General features: G+C 37.6%; 1 protein-coding gene across 5 annotated transcripts in view; it reads right to left on the reverse strand.

The window, feature by feature from the left end:
• The window catches only part of PLB1 (phospholipase B1), a 224008-nt gene that overhangs the window by 51341 nt on the left and 151697 nt on the right, over positions 1–20970 (reverse strand). For all 5 annotated transcript variants that reach the window (XM_074209801.1, XM_074209798.1, XM_074209799.1 and 2 more), the window contains 5 exons: positions 17793–17888; positions 16089–16160; positions 7655–7720; positions 2611–2671; positions 2450–2508 (listed from right to left, as the gene is read on the reverse strand). In XM_074209801.1, the coding sequence (XP_074065902.1) occupies positions 2450–2508; positions 2611–2671; positions 7655–7720; positions 16089–16160; positions 17793–17888 (354 nt within the window). The remainder of the gene's footprint in view (positions 1–2449; positions 2509–2610; positions 2672–7654; positions 7721–16088; positions 16161–17792; positions 17889–20970) is intronic.

Genomic DNA, 20970 nt, shown 5'->3' on the forward strand with positions numbered 1-20970 from the left:
ACTACTGTAATAGCCTTTTTTTTTCCTTTTTTTTTTTTTAGGGTTTTTGCAAAGCAATGGGGTTAAGTGGCTTGCCCAAGGCCACACAGTTAGGTAATTATTAGGTGTCTGAGGCTGGATTTGAACTCAGGTACTCCTCACTCCAGGGTCAGTGATCTATTCACTGTACCACCTAGCAACCACTGTAATAGCCTTTTAATTGATCAACCTGCCTCATCCCTCCCCATTCTATGACAACTTCCTTTCAGCTGCCAAAATGCTCTTCCTAAATTTTGTTCAGGTCTATGTCATCACCCTACTCAATAAATTCCATTGGTTCCCTAATACTTCCAGGATCAAATATAAAATGTTCTATTTGGTTTTTCAAATCTTTCCTACCTTTTCCATCTTCTTAGAATTACTCCCCACCCTCCAGCTCCCCCCCCTCCCCCCAATACTCTGTATTTCAGCTACATTAGCTTGCCTGTTCAGGGAAGTTCACCTTTTGACTTTAATATTCTTTCTCCTTGCTTCCACCACCTGGTTTCCTAGACTTCCTCCAATATTCCTAGCCACCCTAGTCCCTTCTATCTGAGATTACCTGCCATGTACACTATTTATACCTTGTATAGACAATGTTATTTGCAGGCTGTCTTCCCCATTAGAATGTGTGCATCTCAAGGGCAGGGACTATGTTTCCCCTTTTTTTTTGTATTTATATTCATTGTTTTAAAGGCATCCAGGAAAATCATTTGTATACTCTTCTTTTGATGAGTCAAAATCATTATTATTACCCCCAGTCCTAGTTCTGGCTTTTGGGGCCAACCAGAATACATTGAATCCATTTTCCACATGACTATCCCTCATGTACTTGAAGAGTGGTATCAGATTCTCCTCAAGTATCTTCTTTTTCAGGCTAAACATTGCCAATTCTTACAATCTATCATAATGAGACATGATTTCCAGCCTTTCATAATCCACATTGTCTCCCTTTGGGTGCATTCCAGCTTGTCATAGGATTGTAGAGTTGGTGTTGAAAGGGACTTTAGAAGTCAGTGCATAGAAGAGCTGATATTTTAATTACATGCAATAGGTACTGTTTCAAAGAAGAGAACATAATACATTAGCTGTGGCAGAGCACTATCCTCCTTTAATGCAACTTATGTTCATATTAATTTTTTAGACTGCCATGCCACTGTTGGCATTGTGCTGATATGAGACCAGGTTGAAGGCAATAGGGATATTCAGACTGGAAAAAGGGAAGGCTCAAGGGGACAGGTGTCTTCAAGTGTTTGAAGGACTGTGAGGTGGAAAAGGGAGCTTCATTTGACTCTAGAAGACAAATCAGGACCCATTGGGTGAAAGTTACAAAGAGGAATTTAGGTTTGAAGTTAGTTTGAAATTTGAAGGAAAGACTTCTTAAAAATTAGATCTAAGAGACTTCCTCAAGAGGAGGTGGGTCTTCCCTCTTTGGAGATCATCAAGCAAAAGCTGAATGACCTCTTGTCAGGTAAGTTGTGATAGGGATTTCATTTCAGGCATGAGCTAAATTAGATGACCTCTGAGCTGCTATCCACCTCAAAAATCCCATGATTCTCTGGGCTTGTAGTCCACTAAAACTCCCAGATCATTTACTAACAACTTAGCCTTTATTCCCCGCAATTTTGTGATTGTGACATTGAGTTTTAAAAATCTAATTATAGGTCTTTGCTTTTGTCCCTTTTAAGTTTCATCTTATGAAATGTACCCTCTCCTTCTAGCTATAAAGTTCTCATTTCTATTATCAATGTATTAACTATCCTTTCCAGTTTAATATCATCTGTAAATTTAATAGGCATGCCATTTCTGACTTCATTTGGTCCTAGTCCTCCTTTCTAGTCTTGTCGTTATTGATTCTCCTAAACAACCCCTCTTTTCTTAACTAACTAGCCTACTTTATGTCATTGGTGCATATTTTTCATTTTTCAGTCATTGGGCATACTCTCCCCTCCTCAATCCCTCACTGGGATACTCTGGTCTCTCCCTTCTTCAGCCATTTAAATCCAACTCACCATTTAAGGGCTAATAGAAATCTTATCTGCTCTAGGATCTGAATCTCTTAGGTCAAAGTGACCTTTCTCTTTTCTATAGCAGCTGCTATCTACACTCTTTAGCATTTATCACACATACTCTTTCCACGCCCCCCCCCCCCCCCAACTCTTCACTAATGCAAATCACTCATGCAAAATGACTATATTCACCTTGAGGACAGGGAATGTATCTTATCCATATTTCTCCCCTCCTCCAGATTCCCTTATTTGTAAAGGATAGAGTTTAGCATCAAATAAGGATCCCACAAAGTATTTGTGGAAGAATTGATTAAATTGCAAGCTAAGGCTGGGTTGACTAGCTAATGCTTGGCTTATCCTTAAAATGTCTGGTTCCCTGGTGTCAGTGAAGGTGAGACAACTCTTTCAGACTTAATACATACAGTCAGTGAATCTCCCAGAGCTGCAACCACCTTTATGTCAGCTGGCCGTAGTTGGTGGACTGAAGGAGACAAGAAAACAGGATTTTTACTGCACTGTCCAGCTTTAGGAGATGATGCCTAAAGGGAAGATGTGGTGGGAATTCAGGGTTGTTTGCACTCACCTGAGGTGGGAGAACTACTGGATGACCCCTGCTCAGGACACAGAAAGTCACTGCCCCAGTTCTAAATAAGCAAGAGAAAAGAACTCCACTTTATATGTGAGAGGGAGGGTTATTCTTGAGAATTCTTCACACTCATAATGTAAAGAAATCAATTCTAGCCCAGATCTACCCATCAATCATTAAGTCCAGATTGAAGCAAAGTAGGATTGTATTAGTGTAGGGGCATGAAAGGTAAAAATCTACATTATATTTAAACATCCTGATACAGTGCCTAGAGAAGGTGGAATGGGAGAATGTATCCCATATGGAGAAATGCTTACATCACTCTTAAGAAGTCAGTTATATTTTGCAATGCCCTCTGTTTGACTTTCCCAACCTGGATCCCCCAACTTTATAACTTTTATCTCACACTCATCCAAATCGTGTTTCCTGTACCTCAGTCATTCTTTGAATATATGCTCTTATTTTTCCATCTCTGACTTTGCTCTCCCCTATACTTAGAATGCCTTCCTCACCATTTCCGCCTGTTGAAATCCTTATCTTGTAGAGCCCAGCTCAAATGCCACCTCTTTTTATAGCCTTCCCTTATCTCTCAGCCAGCAGAGATCCTTCCCAGTGGTGAACTCTCACAGCACCTGTCTCTATGTCTCTCATCCACTCTCATACTCTAATAGGCATCATGTTTGTGTTCCTGTCTTAACCCCTTCTACTACAATTATGAAAATTGTTTGTTCCACAAGGGTTAGGATTTTCTTTTTAATCCACTTTGTTATACCACCTTTGTACATTGTAGGCATTCAATAAATGCTTGTTGGACTGAATTATAAAGGCCTAGCAATATTCCCAAGGCAGGCAGGGGTTGGTGGTTGGTATTTTATAAAGTAGTTAAAGAGGAAGGAAAAAAGAAATTGTAAGATACTGTGCTGTCTTTACAAATATTATGCCCTTGGGGGCAGTTAGGGGGCACTGGTCCTAGAGTCAGGAGGACCTGAATTCAAATGTGACCTCAGACACGTAATAATTGCCTAGCTGTGTGACCTTGGACAAGTTACTTAATTCCATTGCCTTAAATAAGTAAAAATTTAAAAAACCAAATATCTCCTTGATTCTCACAATAATCCTGGGAAGTAGGGGTTATTATTACCTCCCATTTTAGAGTTAGGGGAACTGAGACAGATAGACATTAAGTGATTTGCCCAGGGTCACAAAGCTAGTAAGTGCCTGAAGCCGGATTTGTACTCAGGTCTTCTGGACTCCAGGTCTAACATTTTTTCTATTACTTCACCAGCCATCATCATCAATTCCCTAAGCCAGCACCTTCCCATATTCTTTTCCAGGAAAGTTATCACTATTAGCATTAAATCATTTGTAAGCATTAAATCATTTTTAAGTAGAAATTTTTCTTTCCAGTTCTGGTACCACATGGGACTTAGAGAAGGAGGAAAAGAGAAACAAGACTATTCTGTGGAGGAAGACTAAATCTTGTAAAACTATTATGAGTCTGTTGGTTAGGAGTCTGCAGAATATGGTGGGGGAACAGTTAAAAGATGGAGAAATAGCCTCCTCCCATTCACTAGTTGGTAGTTTCTGACTTTAATTACTCTTACAAATCAGATCCCAGTTCCATTAGTTTCTAGTTGTTGAAGGATTTTAAGAGCTGTCAGAACCTTGTAAATTTGATACCCTGGGGCAAAGCCCTCATGGTGTGACCCTAGCCGCTAAGGACAATTAATTATAGGAAATATTTTTAGAAAATCATGAAAATAGCATAGTGCTATCAGATTTTCCACATGTTTTTGACTGTAGGGTCAAGAGTTATTTCTCTAACATATAAACTTTGGTATGAATACAGGAATTCCTGCAATATTGTAACTTCATCCAAACTCAAACCAGTGTGGTCATACCTGAAGTAAAAGAAGCAGATTTTTAAGGTGGCAGGGTCAGAGGATGCTGAAAGCATTCAAGTGAGTGGTGGCCAAAGTAACAAATGCTACAAGGTCTTGGCAGCGGGCGAATGAAGAATGTCATTCTGTGGCCCTCCCTTTCTCTCTGGAATAGCTGTCCACATAAGCTACCAAAGCTTCAGGCTTTCCAGAAATTCTTACTGATTTGATTTATTTGTTACTAAACTTTGATTAATGAATTTCTCTACTGAAAAATCTGGCTGAGTCAAATTTTGTTAAACTGTCTTAATTAGATTACGGGACATCAAATATTGTAATCTATTTCAAATGGATTTAATAGAAACCTCACTCTGATATTCCCCATCATTTCAGGTTACTTGGAAGTCTTTTGGGAAGATCTAACCCATAATTTAACTTGTTCTCAGAGACTGACCAGTTTAACCTCAATGAACTATTCCTAATATTAATTTCAAAAAGTAATCCAAATAATGAAGTTTAATTTTATATAAGAAATACAGGAAGAAAATAGGGTTTTAACATAATATAGCTATTAGCACTTGAGAAATATTTCAGGGATTTGCTTTTAGGAGGATGGTACAAATATATTTCCTGAATCAGATTAATACTTATATAGGCTAATAGAAACTGAGAGGGAACATGGTCCATCATGGAGGTAGAATAAAATGCTGTTTATTTATCAAGCAATCTATACTATATATAAATGGCAGAGAAGTGAGAACTGCTTTATTTTCTTTCTTTTTTTTTTAGGGTTTTTTTTTTCCAAGGCAAATGGGGTTAAGTGGCTTGCCCAAGGCCACACAACTAGGTAATTATTAAGTGTCTGAGACGGCATTTAAACCCAGGTACTCCTGACTCCAGGGCCGGTGCTTTATCCACTGTGCCACCTAGCCACTCCCTGAACTGCTTTATTTTCACTAATGTAGGAGAGATATGGAGTAGCTTGGCAGCTAGCCCAATGGATAGAGTTTTAGATTTGGAATCAGGAAGACTTGAGTGAAAAACCTACTTAGAGACTGTCTCCATGTGTAACCTTGGGCAAGTCACTTAGCCTCAGTTTTCTCACCTATCAACTGAGGATAATAATGGCACCCACTACACAGGGTTGTTCCCTATTAATATATGTAAAAAGCACATTGCAAATCTTAAGGCACAGTATAAATACTAACTATCTGTGTACCTATTGATTCAATTCAACAAATGCCTACTTTGTAAAAGGCACTGTGTGAGGTACTGGACAACAAAGACAATATGCCCTCAAGGGGTTTACATTCTGCTGGTGGGAGGATGAAATTTCATATATATATATATATATATATATATATATATATATATATATATATATATATATATATATGTGTGTGTGTGTGTGTGTGTGTGTGTGTATATATATATATATATACATTATCTATATATACATACATATACACAGAGTTTAATCAAAAGTAATAAAGTTTAATAAAAAGTAATTTCAGGCAAAATTAACCACCAACAATCGAGAAAGGGTATGTAGGAGGTCTGAGAAGAGCTGGGAATTCTACATTCCAGACATGGGCCTGGGCAAAGGTGCAGGGGTGGGAGATGGAATGTCATGTGCTGTAAAATAGTTGGCAGACCAGTTTTACTAGAATAGAGGCTGAATGATGTGAAGTAATATGAAATAAGACTGGAAAGGTAAGTTTGGAACCTGGAAACTCAGCATTTCCAGTGTCTTTGGAGATTTTTATACATGGCAGGCTCCCTCTCCCAGAAAGGGCAGATTTATGCTACTTGACTTGATTCTCAGAAAAGCAAACAGTAGATTCCAGAGAAATATTCTTTTACTCTAACTTCCCCTCCTCCCAACAAGTTACTCTATGATGCAGACACTGGCCTCCTCCCTACCCCTTTCACAAGATACACTACATATGGCCTTTTCACTTACTGTCCTGAATGTCTGGAATTCTCACTCTGCTTTCCTTTGCCTCCTACTCTCCCTGGCTTCCTGCAAGTCTCAGTTAAAATTCCACCTTCTGCAAGAAGTCTTTTCAAGTCTTCTTTTCTCTCTTTTTTAGATTTTTTTCAAGGCAGTGGGGTTAAGTGGCTTGCCCAAAGCCACACGGCTAGGTTATTATTAAGTGTCTGAGGTCGGATTTGAACCCAGGTACTCCTGACTCCAGGGCCGGTGCTCTGTCCATTGCAACACCTAGCCGCCCCTACTTCGCCACCTAGCCACCCCCAAGTCTTTCTTAAGGCTGGAGCCTTCCCTGGATTGATTCACTCCAATTTAGCTTGTAAGTTGTTTGTATTGCATATTGTCTCCTCTGTTAGATTGGGAGCTCCTTGAGAACAGGAACTATTCATGTTTCTCTCTCTCTCTCTCTCTCTCTCTCTCTCTCTCTCTCTCTCTCTCTCTCTCTCTCTCCCTCCCTCCCTCCCTCCCTCTTCCCTCTTTCCCTCCTCTCTCCCTTCCTTCTTTCCTCCCTCTGACTCTTCCTCCCTCTCTCCTTCCTTCCTTCCTTCCTTCCTTCCTTCCTTCCTTCCTTCCTTCCTTCCTTCCTTCCTTCCTTCCTTCCTTCCTTCCTTCCTCCCTCCCTCCCTCCCTCCCACCCTCCCGTGGTTGGCAGAATATCTGATAGAATCGTAGGTTCTTGATAAATGCTTGCCTACTTATTGACTTTTCTGATTCTAAATAGGCACTACAACAAGAAGAAAGTTTGTTATGGACCCAACAACGGGGATTAAAGTTTCTTTGAGCTCAGCAGTCTCTGAGCAGGAATTCACTGAAATAAATATCTTTCGCAGCTCCCCACTGATTCCTCCAGAAAGGTTAAGCTTGCCTGATCAGAAACAGATGACTGTGAGAACATAGTTTCAGATCTTAAAGAGTAATGGCTAACATGATATTTTTTTCCAGCAGTAACCTGGAAACGGGTGATGATGATTCACAAACATGTTCGGGCCAGTGTTCCTTCCAGTATTTACTTTCTCTGAGTGAATTCTGAGTGAATTCTGCTCATCTTACCTGCCTGGAACCTCATAAAAGGTGTGGACATTTCCAAGCATGCATATATCCTGAACTGTGCAATCAAAACATTGCCAGGTGGACCTTGTGAAACACAAATATGACCTTGAACAATTACCTCAATAGAAGGATTGGCTGGGTAGGTGTAGTTACTGTTCCTATAGGTCCTCAGGAAGGGCTCCTCCTATGGGAAAGAGATAACCACAGTGATTGGTCATCAAACATCAATAAACGGGAATAATAAGAAAAAAAGAAAAAGAATCTAATAATAATGAGACTGATCTTTGGATGGATTGAATCCTGAGTAACTCAAACTTTTCTATTCAATTCATTCCATAAGAACTTATTTATTAAGTTCTTGTTTTGAGGTCCTGAGCAGACAAAAGACAAAACTAAAAGTTTCTTTACTCTATATAAGGATTTCCTCATGGCAGCCAGATGCTCATGCTCCCTCAGACCAGCTACCTTCTAACTATTTTTGTCTCTCCCTTTTATTTATGGGGTGTCCCAAAAATCTGAGTGTACTAAGAGACATGCCATACTTATATATGTAGATGTGGTCTTGCACAGGGTTTGGCTGGGCACATAGGAGGTGATTAATATATGCATGTTAATTGATTGCCCTCAAGGAATTTACATTTTAATGGGGGAAACTATATATCTACAGATAAATACTGAATATGGACAAAGTAGCAGAATACTTTTGAGTAGAGCAGACATTAGAAATTTATTATGGAGTGGGGCAGGGAAAGACCAGGAAAGGTCTCCTGTAGGAAGTAGCATCTGTACTGAGCTTTGAATTATCCCTTTTAATCTTTTCTCTCTCCCAAGCTTTCTAATTTTCTGGTTCCTTTTTAGCTGTCTATGAAAATACCCAGAACTTTTATAGAGAGAATTTTATTCATTCTAGAGGGTTTTTACTTAACAGCTTTGGCTTGTTGTTTTACAATAAGGGGGCCTAAAAATTTCACTTAATTCATGCCAGAATGAAGGCTCCATTCACAAAGTTTAACATGTCTTCATCTCCTTCTGTTATGTTTATAATATTCCTGAAAGAAATACATTCCAAAAATATAATACAAGCAGGACAAGAGATCCTTCCTCACTGTAGGAGATGGTTCTACTAATGCAGAAGGGCTATTTAATATGGAAAACAGAGCATAGCCTTAGAATGGTGGGAACTTGGAGAATCACTCATTCTCTAGACACCTTTTGCCCTAACCCATGATGAAATTTGTCCTTCATTTTGGAGAAAGACCATGTCATCAGGGAGGTGATGTTGACAAGCATGTGACTGAAATTTGAATGAGGGAGGCTGTGCTGGGTCACCAGCCTCATCTGGATCCAGTGGTCAGATATGAATCAAGACATTGAAGATGGCCCTGGATGCAAGGCAATCAAGGTTAAGTGTCTTGCCCAAGGTCACACAGCTAGTGAGTATCAAGAATCTGAGGAAGGATTTGAACTCAAGTTCTCCTGACTTCAGGGCTGGTCTCTATCTACTGCACCATCTAGTTAGCCCAATCCCCTATTCTTTGCCCCAAGGAAGCCTGGTGAGACCTTCTAAGTGCGGTGCTTCTCCTACCCCCTCCTCACTAACATTCACTTTGACAGGATGTGTGATACTAGCATGGATGAAATTTCAGATACCTCTCTGGTGTGCCCATCCCAGAGGTCCCCTCTTGTCTCAATATCTGTATGATTCAATGGAAAGCTGCCTTAGTGAAGATGTGAGTGGAAAAATGGATAAAGTGCTGACCATGGAAGACCAAGATTCAAGTGTTGCCTCTGACACGTCCTAGCTGTGTGACCCTGGGCAAGTCACTTAGGAGTTCTCAGCATCCCAGGTGAATCTCTGAGTCTAAGTTGCAAGAGTAAATGCCAATCTGCTTTGAAAGAAGCTTTTTACTTCTAAGGAAATGAAGTTACAGATGAAATTTAAACAACAACAAAATTAAAAAAAAAAACATGGAAAGAACAATGTCTCTGGATCCAAAGACCATGCATTTCAATTCTATCGTCGTCTCTTACTTTCTGACTTTAGGCAAATTAACTTCTCTGAGTTTCAGTTTCCTCATCTTTAAAATGTGAGGGTTGGACTAGAAAACTTTTGAAGTCTTGCTCATCATTCTAAATTTATGATCCTATGATTCCTATTTCCCTGGTAGGAAAATGTTTTCTTTTGGTACTGCTATAATTTTATGTCCAGTTCTTTGATTATTTTTGAAGTATCTTTTTTTTTCCCTTTGAAAGACTAAATTACATATAAATTTGTGGTTTTAAAAACAATTGGTCCTTCATTGAATTCTTTCTTCCAGACTTCATCACTCATTCATCAAGCATTTATTAGGTTGCCTACCTAATAAGCCAAGCACTGTTCTAGGCCCTGGGGACATAGGCAAAAATGAAATAGTCTCTTCCTTTTTATGAAATTTTCTTCTATTAGGGGAGGGGGAATCAACATTTCCACAAATAGGTAAATATAATATGCAAAAAAAGGGGGATTGAGCCTGGGGTAGGAGTTGGTAAATGAGTTGAACCTTGAAGGAGGCATGGGATTCTAAGAGTATATGCCAGTCATAGGGCAGAGCCTGTGCAAAGGCCCGGAAGTGGGATGATATATGTGGGAAACATCAAAGAAGTCAGTTTTCTACATCCAACCAACTGACTAGAAAATGGTAAAGGGAGTCAGTCACACCATTAAGGCTGGAGAGGGAGGTTGGAGCTAGATTGGGAGGGGATCTAAGTGCCAAACAGGAGTGCTTGCATTTTTTTTTTAGAAGTAAAGAGGAGTATTCTGGGGACTCTGTCTGGGTTCTCAAAGGCTCTTCCTGTGGAATGAGTGAAAACTTTGGCATCTTTTAGCAAAAGGAAAGATTTCCAGAGCAGGCCTATTGAGGTGTAGTAGACCAAGTAGATGAACTGCTAAGTCAGGAAAGTTGGGGTTAAAATTCTGGCTTGGGGGCTATAAAAACTGCATGCTTTTATCCAGCAATATCATTGCTAGATCTATATCCCAAAGACATTAAAAAAGGGAAAAGGATCTATTTGTAAAAAAAATTTATAAAAAAATTTATAGTAACTCTTTGTGGGTGACTAAGAATTGGAAATCAAAGGGATGCTCATCAATTGGGGAAATGGCTAAATAAACAGTGCTTTATGATCATGATGGAATATTGCTGTGTTATAAGAAATGACAAGCAGAGTGATTTCAGAAAATCTTGAAGACTTTCAGGAGTTGATGCAAAGTAAAGTGTACGGAACCAGGAGAATATCATACATAGTAAAGCAATATTGTACAGTGAAGCATTGTGAAATGCCTTAGTTATCCTTTGCAATACAATGGTCTAAAAACATCCCAAAGGACTAATGATGAAGCATACTATCTGTTTTAGATAGTTCAGAAAGAACTGATATTACTTGAATACAGACTAAAGCATGCCATTTTTCAATTCTTTTTTCTTTCATTATTTTTTATTCATGTCTTCTTATACAACTAATATAGAAATATTTTACATGATTTTATAATGTATAATCCATATCTGATTGCTTCCTGTCTGAGGGAGGGAAAGATAGAATTTGGAACTCAAAAATTTTAAAAATGTTTAAAAATTATTCCAATATGTAATTGAGGAAAATAAAATATTGTATTTTTTAGAATCCTGTCTCTGACATTTATTATCTCTGTGATCAAGGGGAGGTTAATTAAATTCTCTAAGATTCAATTTCGTTACCTGAAAAGGAAATGAGACAGAGATCTCTGTCTCTGTCTCTCTGTCAAATCCCACCTTTCAGTCCTGATTTTTGAATTAGCTCCCTTTCTTCATAAGCTGGGAAGAAGTACAACTCCCAAGGTTTTTAGGGACTAAGTGACTCTCAGTGAGTCACTTAATCCCAATTTGCCTCAGTTTCCTCATTTGTAAAAACCATTCCACTCCTTAGCTAAGAAAATCCCAAATGGGGTTACTGAGAGTCAGATACGATTGAACAACAACAATTTGTTGACTCACTGACAATGTATTAGATATGAGAGGCCAATCAATCAATAAGCATATATTAAACACTTAGGTTTAGGCAGATATAAAGATAAAAATAAAAAAATTCTTGATTATATAGTATGGGCAAGGGAAGGGGAAGAGATTATAAAGGACTTTAAAATTCAAATGGAGGAATTTGAGTTAAGATGTCTGAAGTTCCCAGCCTGGATCAGCAATGTAATGGTTAAGTAAGAGACAGATTGGTCAATGAGGGTCTAGGCCTTAGGGAGCCCACAATGTCCACACAGAATCTTGAGCCTGTTTCCAGAAATCTTTGCCTTATAATATGCACAGGTATCCTTACTTTTAAAAGATCACAGAGCTGGAATTGTATTCATATAAAAGACTTAGATAGAGGAACTCTCTTCCTTCACTTCCTTCTCCCCAGAATTTGATCCTGTTCCAATCATCTACACACACATAACCTGAGTTTCTCTCCAAAACATCCCTGCTGTGAATTCTGTGATTGCTGTGCCTTACAAGGATGTGTTACACTGAGAAAATAGAATCTCATTAATAAAAATAGGGAAAATCCAGTGGGGGGGATGGAATTGATTTTGAGAGAAAAGTAAAAGGCACATTGAGTGTGAAGTGATAAGCAGGCATCCTGCTGTTACTCTCCCTGTCTGTCTCTGTGCCTCTGCCTACACTTCTCTCTCTCTTTCTTTAAATCTTTGTTTGTATCTTTGTGTGTATGTGTGTCTCTCTTTCCATCCTTTCTTTCTGAGTCTGTACCTCTCTCTGTCTCTATCTCTGTCTGCGTCCATGACTCTCTTTGTCTCATTCTCTATCACTGTTTCTCTGTCTCTGTCTCTCTGTCAAACCCCACCCTTCAGTCCTGATTTTGAATTAGCTCCCTTTCTTCATAAACTGGGAAGAAGTACAATTCCCAGGGGTTTTAGGGAGTAAGGCCTTCTCACAAGGAAGCCAGTTCAAGGCTTGCTAGAAGGACAATTGCATGTGAAATGGTAGACATTCCAAAGAGTTCCCATGTGGGTGGATGTGAAGATAGATGGATAATGCCCCATGTCCAAGAGGCAGATGAATGTGGGTCCAGACTTATCCCTTTGCATGCTCCATGGGATGGCTACTGAAACATATGATAATCAAGAGTAAACTTTTTAAAAGTTATCTAATACAAAATGCCTTAGAAATAACTAAAAATGAGAATCCATTCTACCTGACACAAGGAGTATACATCTGATTAGGAGGAGGGAAGAGAAAGAGAGAACTTGACAGCTACCTTTTCCTTCTCCCTTAACCTTGCTCAGGTCCTGCCTGTTACCTCTATGTTTAGATTTGGTTCCATTTAAAATTATTGCTGCCTAGCCCCTGAATACACATGCAGATTTATATAGCTTTAAGTCACAGAGGAATAGAGCAGATGGAGCCCACAGCTGGTGGAGTGAGTTGTCTTATGTGGCAAAAGATGTGCTTGCCAACATATGAACCCTTTTGGATTGGATTCCAGAGTTGCTTAGCAACCATGCCTCTTAGAAATGGACCTCTACAGGTTAATGGAAAAAAGGATGTGTCCATTTTACTTTGTAACCTGGACTTGCTCATCTCAAAGGGGAAAAGGGTGGGTATGTTGTCTTACAAAGAGATGAGAAAGTTGGGAATAGAGAAACTTAGAGTCAAGGAAGTCCAGGTTTAAATCCTACTTCTACCACTAGTGTGTGATCATGGACAAGTTACTTAATTTGGGGGCCTCAATTTCCTCACACATAAAATGGGTCTATAAGACATCATATAAGATCCCTAGTACCAATCTCACAGGGTTATTATAAATTTCAAATGAGATCATTTTGAAAAAGTGCTTTGCAAATCTAAATGTCAGCTATTATCAATGGATTATCTCAGCAGTCTTCTGAGAAGAGGGAAATATTAGATTTCTGGGGTAACTTACATTACCCCCACCAATAGCAAAGATTGTAATGGTGACTAGAAAGGCAGAGGTACTACTTGCTGATCAATACCTGTCTTACACCCAGGGAGCATAACTATTTTGGGATCATTGCTTAAGCCCAAAACTCAGTCCTCTGGAAAGTAGCAAGTGACCAGGATAAAATAGTGTGGTGTCTGAGAGTGTAGAGAAGGAGATGGATTTGAGACACAGAGGTAGATATGTGGATGAGAGAAAGGGACCAGATGAAGATAATATTGAGGTTGTAAGAACTTTGGTGCATGGAAAGATGGTGAATAGAGCACTGGGCTGGAGACAAGAAGACCTAAGTTCAAATCCAGTCTCAGATATTTATTGCCTACAAGACTCTGGGCAAGTCACTTAACCTCTCTCAGATTCAGCTTTTTATTTAATCTGTAAAATGAAGATAATATTCCCTAAGTCATAGGGCTATTGTTAGGATAAAATTGAGACAACATATTTAAGTACTTCGCAAATCTTAAAATATAATAGAAATGCTATTATTTATCTTTGTCTCTCCCACAGCATCTAGCCTTGAATATATTTCTAGCAGCTTATTTCAAAGGTGTGAGTGCCATTCAGGCTCTAAGAGAGGCTGTGGCAAAAAAAGAATTTTCCTCCTGTAGCTCATCCCATAACAAGTTTCTTAAGCCAAATCTGAGACAATTGACTTGAATGCATTGCCAGCCTAGCTTTGTAGAATTTCAGTTACCAACTTTCAAAATCGAGTGTCATTGGCATGCTACAGTGACAGAAGGAATATTTTGGTGATAGATCTTGCACATGGTAAATGCTAAAGAAATATTGGTTAAATTGTGGAATGACTCCTTAAATGTGACTCTATTAACACACCTATTTGAAGAGAGTCTGAAATTAAATAATTTGCACAATGCCACCCATTGAATGTATGGCAAAGATAAAAAAAAAGTGAAGCTTTTTCTTGGTTAGTCTGTGGAGCAGGCAGAGGTGAACTTCCTGGATGAGCTTGTAGAAATATAGGGAAGGACAAAAATTTGAAGGACTACTTACACTGTACATATCTTGTGGATATTTATTTGCATTAGAACTTGAGAATGTTTTTGCTTTTCTATAAATCTTCAATGTTTAGCAAGAGACACAAGGCTTAATATTGACTGACTACAACAATTTGGCTCCTAGTCCCCTCCTCCATTCACTCAATATGGTAGCAAAGCCCACAACTATCACTTCCTCTATCTTACATGACTCCTAGCCCAACTCCTTCAATTTACAGCTAACTGAGGTCTAGAGAAAGTAACTCTTCTTCCTTCCCTTTGCCTACTGACCTTTCTGGCTTCTAGTCTTAATTAAAAGGCCATCTCTTACTGGAAGCCTTTCCTAACTTATCTCACTTCCAATGTTTTCCCTCTGTTAATTGCTTTCTATTTGCCTGTATGTGTTTGTATGTATTTGTTTGCCTGTTGCCTTCCCCATTAGATTGTAAGCTCCTCTATGATTTCTCTCTCATCACATTCAATTTAGATCAATGTATACTATGGAAGTAATGTAAAGACTAACAGACTGCCTTCTGTTGTGGGGGGGGTGGAGGAAGTGAGATTATGGGAAAAATTGTAAAATTCCAAAAAAATAACATTAAAAAAAAAAAAGATTGTAAGCTCCTCAAGGCCAGGGATTCTTTTGCTTCTTTTTGTACCATACTTAACACATTGCCAAAGTAATTTACTCAAAGACACAGAATAAAATAGTAGAACTGAGATTTAAACCTAAGTCACCTGATTCCAGAACTCATCCAATTTTTTCCATTGTTATATACTATCTTATCTCTTACTCTCTGATTTTAGTCTAATTTGGTTTTATAAAAAAATAGTTACCAGTGGCAGATTAGCTGGGAAAGCAGGAAACATTTGAATTTCAAATTGCTCTTCCATCCTATCCCCATTTCAAAATCAGTTTCTGAGTAAGTGCTCAAATGTTCATCTTTAAAGCGATTCTTTCCAATCCTACTAGTTTCTCTCTGCCTAGTTCTTGAGTTTCCCCCTTTCATTTCCATTCTTGATTTTAAAAAAAGCCAAAAAATTAAAAAAAAATACTTTCTCCAGATTCCACTTCTCTCTCTTAAAAGCAGTTGGGCATCATAATGGTTTATAAAGAGATTCTTCAATATTTTGCTCTTGAACAACTCCCCAAAATGATTGTCTGCTCTTCCTTTGCCAGCCAGCCTTACAAAGAGTTTTCTGGATAGATTCTCTTATCACGTCACTCTACTTCTCAAAGGGCTATCCATGGTTGTCTGGCTGTTTTTCCTCTCTGTCTTGCTTACATTACCTTTATTATAGAAATCTTCTCTTAAGTTGCTTTGGCCCTTTTCTCCCATTTCCAGAACTATACTTACTATTCCCTTCTCAATCAAACTACTTGGGGCCCATCTCAAAGACCATCATTTCCAAGCAATCTTTCCCAATTTAGTGGAAAAGGTAAAACTAAGGAAATTGGCATTGGCAGTATCTGAAGGTAAAAGGGGTTGAAATAGGACAGGTGAAGGAGAGCAGTTCAAAGGAAAGGTCACAACTATGATCCCTATGGGAAGGAGCAAAAATGAGCTTTATTACCTGAGTTGGGCAGGACAGAACTATATCTGCTGCCAAATCCAGGAAATCCATCTTTTTACCTAAAGGTTGAAGCTATAAAAAGAAAAAACAGAAGCTGTAATGGAGATTAGTGGATTTGTCTCCTCTGACATTCCTTGGTTCCATCCCAGGTAAAGGCTTCCTTCAGGAATTTCTAAGTTCTGTGGAGCCAGGCTCTCTAACAGAGCCATTTTGTGTTGTTTCTAGACAAGAACAGAGGTTTTTCATTTGAAGTTGGCAAACTTGGTTTTTTTTTAAAACATGATAACATTATTTCAATATAATTGACTTTGTTTTTAATCCCATGTATTTTATTTTATAGTTTAAAAACATCCTTCCGAGAAAGGGTCTATAGGCTTCACCAGACTGAAAAGCAGTCCATGGCAAAAAATGATGAACAGCTACTATATGATATCCAATGGCAACTAGGTGACTCAGTGGATAGAGCAGTAGAATCAGGAAGAACTGAATTCAAATCCTGCTTTAGATACTACCTGTATGACCCTGGGCAAGGCACTTGGTCTGTTTGCCTTGATGCAATGGAGAAAGCAATGCAAATCACTAAAGTATCTTTGCTAAGAAAACTTCATGGACAGTATTGGCATGCTATGGTCCAAGGGACACAGAGACAGATATGACTGAACCATTGAATTACAATATTTATTATTTAACTGTGGTATTTACTAGCAATACTCTTTCTGTTCTTCACTCCATCTTTTCTAGTTTGACTGGAAGGAAAATCATCATCTTACTCCTTTTCTCTCTGTCTGCCATAATTTGATCGACCAGTTTGATTGCTCTCATGCCAATGAGAGCTCATTCTTATTTAATGAACATATAATCAAAAAATGTTTAAATAGAAAGAAAAAAGATAGGACATTTACATAGCCAGATAAGGAACAATTAATGAATAACTCATGTGTTCAAAGATACCCATACAATGTAAAAAATCTAGGGCAGGGGTTCTTCACCTATTTATGTTTCATAAAAATATGTAATACCCTTTGGCAGTTAGTCTGATTAAGGCTATGGACCTTTATTTAAAATTATGGTTTTAAATGCATAAAATAAAATATATAAGATTATAAAGGAAACCATTATATTGAGATAAAGTTATCAAAATATGTTTTTTAAAAAGTTCATGAATACTCAGTTAAGAGTTTCCTGATCTAGTAGAAAACCCATAGCATGACAGGTGGACCCTCAGTGGTGAGCCAACAGGAAGATTGCTAGATTATGAGATCACAGATTTAGAGTCAGAAGTGATCTCAGATGCCATCATGTCAAATGCCATCATTTTAAAGAAGAGGAAATTGAAAACCAGGATGGCTAAATGACTTGTTTACAGTCACAAAAGTTAGACCTTCGGCTTAATCCAGTCAACACTTTGTCCCTATATTCAGGTACCACCTCCTACTAGAACTGGCAGTAATGGATGGACTGTGAGGGGCATTGTTGGAAGAAACACAGTGAGAACACAGATCCCATAATGTTGGAGCAATCTCTAGTCATATGATGACAATGGAATTGGGAATTCTGTAGTATCATCACTGTTCTTCCTCTGACTTATATAACCCAAGTATCAGTCAATCATTATACCTGGCTCCTTATCTGCAGGAAGGCTAATGATTTAAAGTCATAAACTTGTCCATCTCTGGTGTAAATATAAGCCCCCTGGTCAGTTACCATATTGTTCCAAAGAGCTCTGGAAAGCTGGGAGTGGAATTTCTGACTTGGGTGGATACAGTCTGGGGCAAAGAAGGAGACATCTGGGCTTCCATCCTGATGGGAAAAAATTAATTAAATTTCATTTAATTGATCAATTATTCAGCATACAAAAACAATAAAATTTATATGCTTATAGCAATAGATACAGAATTAGACACAGAGTTTTGACAAGATTAAAAAAAGACTCATTCCTGTTTTTTGAAAAATAATTAGAAGGCATAGGAAAAAAGGACATTTCCTTAATATGATAAAGGATACTTATTATTATTATTATTATTATTATTATTATTATTATTATTATTTTAGTTTTTGCAAGGCAATGGGGTTAAGTGGCTTGCCCAAGGCCACAAAGCTAGGTAATTATTAAGTGTCTGAGGCTGGATTTGAACTCAAGTGCTCCTGACTCCAGGGCCGGTGCTCCATCCACTGTGTCACCTAGCTGCCCCCTAAATGATACTTTTTTAAAACCAAGAGTTGGCATGATCTATAACAGGGGATAAACTAGCAGCCTTTCCAGTAAGACTGGGATCTATTATTACCATTATTATTCTCTCTAGTGATAGAAATACCAATCATAGTGATAAAAACAAGAAAAAGAGAGTGAGGGAATAGGCATAGGGCAAAGAAGCAGCAAAATTATTGCTTTTTTTTTTTTTGGATGATAAGGTTTACTTAGAGTACCCTAGAGAGTCAACTAAAAAACTAATTGAAACAATAATTTCCACAAAGTTGCAATATATATATATATATATATATATATACACATATATAAACTTATGTAAATCATCAGTATGTCTGCATAGTATAAACAAATCCAGCAGGAAGCAATAGGAAAAAAAATCCATTTAATATAATTACAAAAAATACAAATTACTTGGAAATCTACACATAGAGACTATATAAATATAAATCCAAAATATGCTTTATACAAATAAAATCAGACTTAAGTAATTAGAGAAATATTACTTTCTATGAGTAGGTGATTCAATATAATAAAAATGACACAATTAATTTATTTAGTAGGTGTTATACCAATAAAATTGCCAAAGAATTACTTTATAGATCTTTTTAAAAAAATGGCCAAATTCATTTGAAGAAACAAAAAAATCAAGAATTTTCAAGGGAGGGGGTAGCTAGGTAGTGCAGTGAATTGGTTACAGGCCCTGGACTCAGGAGGATCTAAGTTCAAATATAGCCTCAGGCTCTTAATAATTACTTAGCTGTGTGACCTTGGGCAAGTCACTTATCTCCAACTGCCTTGCAAAAACCAAAAAAAAGAAAAAAGAAAAAAGAATTTTCAGGGGATACAATAATAAAGAAAATGGGTAGGAAGGGGACTTAGCATTCCTGGATTTCAAACTATATTGCAGAACAGTAATTATCTAAACAATTTGGTACAGATTAAAAATAGAAAAGATGATCAATGGAACAGACTGGGTATATACTAAACAGATGCAAATAAGAACAGTCATATTTGATAAACTCCAAATATCCCAAGATATAAATTCACTATTTGACAAAAACTGTTGAGAAAACCAAAAAGCAGTCTGGTAGAAATTAGATATAGATCGGGGTAGCTAAGTGTCACAGTGGATAGAGCACTGGCCCTGGAATCAGGAGAACCCAAGTTCAAATCTGACTTCAGACACTTAATAATTACTTAGCTATGTGACCTTGGGCAAATCACTTGACCCTGTCACCTTAAATAAATAAAATTTAAAAAAAAATTAGGTATAGATCAATATCTAATACTCTAGATCAAGATAAACTCCAAAGAGGTGCATGACTTAAAGATAAGATGATATAAATTAGAGGAGTGAGGAAGGAATTATCTGTCAGAGCTAGGGATAAGGGAAGAGTTCACAAATAATCATAAGACCAAAAGGATCACAGAAAATAAAATAGACAATTTTGATCGCATAAAATTAAAAAGATTTTGTATAAACAAAAGCAATGCAGGTAAAAGTAGAAGAGAAGCAGGTAAGGGGGGGGGGAATCTTTGTAGCAAGTTTCTCTGATAAAATGTATAAGAACTGGCTCAAATTTACAAGAATTAGAGCTATCCCCAACTGGTAAATTGTTAAAGGATATGATTAAAGAATGAAAACAGAAAAAAATTCACACCATCCATATCCATATAAAAATTCCCCAAATCACTAATAATTAGAGAAATGCAAATTAAAACAACTCTAAAATTCCACCTCATGCCCTTCAGATTGGAAAAATAAAGATAAAGGGAAACTGACAAATGTTGGGGGGTGGGGGGCTATGGGAAAATAGGTAACTTAATGCACTGTTGGAAAATATGAACAAGTCCAACCATTCTTGGAAACAATTAGGAATGTTGCCCAAAAGGTTATTATAGTGGACACAACCTTTGACTCTCTGATACCAGTAAGTCTTTATTCCAAAGAGATTAAAGAAAGAGGAAAAGGTCCCATATGTACAAAAGCAATTATAGCAACTCTTTTTTTTTCATGGTGTCAAAGAACTGGAAACTGAGGGAGTGTGATGAAATACTATTGTTCTGTAAGAAATGATGATGGGGGGTGATAGAGCAATCCAGGAAGACTTGTATGCATTTATGTAGAATAAAGTGAGCAGAACCAAAACAATTTATATATAACTATGATATTGGAAAGACAATTTGAAGATTTAGATCAATGCAATGACCAACCAAGATTCCAGAGTACTCCTGATAAAGCAAGCTTTCCATCTCCTAAAAGAGGGGTGAAAATGCAGATTGAGGTATATTTTGGAGAGAGATGTCCAATAGGAAAATTTGTTTTACTTGACGACTCATGCTTATGACTAGTTTTATTTTTTTGTTTTCTTAATGAGGAGGGATAATGAGAGAGAAGATAGGTTTTTGTTTTTATTAACTAAAAACAATTAAAATAAAACAATCAACAAGCCTTTATCATATGTGAAGGTCCCTTGGCATTCATTCAGACAAAATTCACCAAAAAGTCCTTGACTTCAGTAAGCTCACCTAACATAACACATAACATGCAGGTACTAGATAGCTACAGAGTGATTTTTGTTTGTGTTTTATTTGTTTGAAGGAGTCACTAACAGCCCAGGTGGGTGGATATCATGTACTGAATGTTTATTTTGTGTAAAAGGCTCTGTGTTA

Source organism: Macrotis lagotis, chromosome 1 (assembly GCF_037893015.1).
Source record: "Macrotis lagotis isolate mMagLag1 chromosome 1, bilby.v1.9.chrom.fasta, whole genome shotgun sequence".
NCBI classification, from domain to species: Eukaryota; Metazoa; Chordata; class Mammalia; order Peramelemorphia; family Peramelidae; genus Macrotis; species Macrotis lagotis.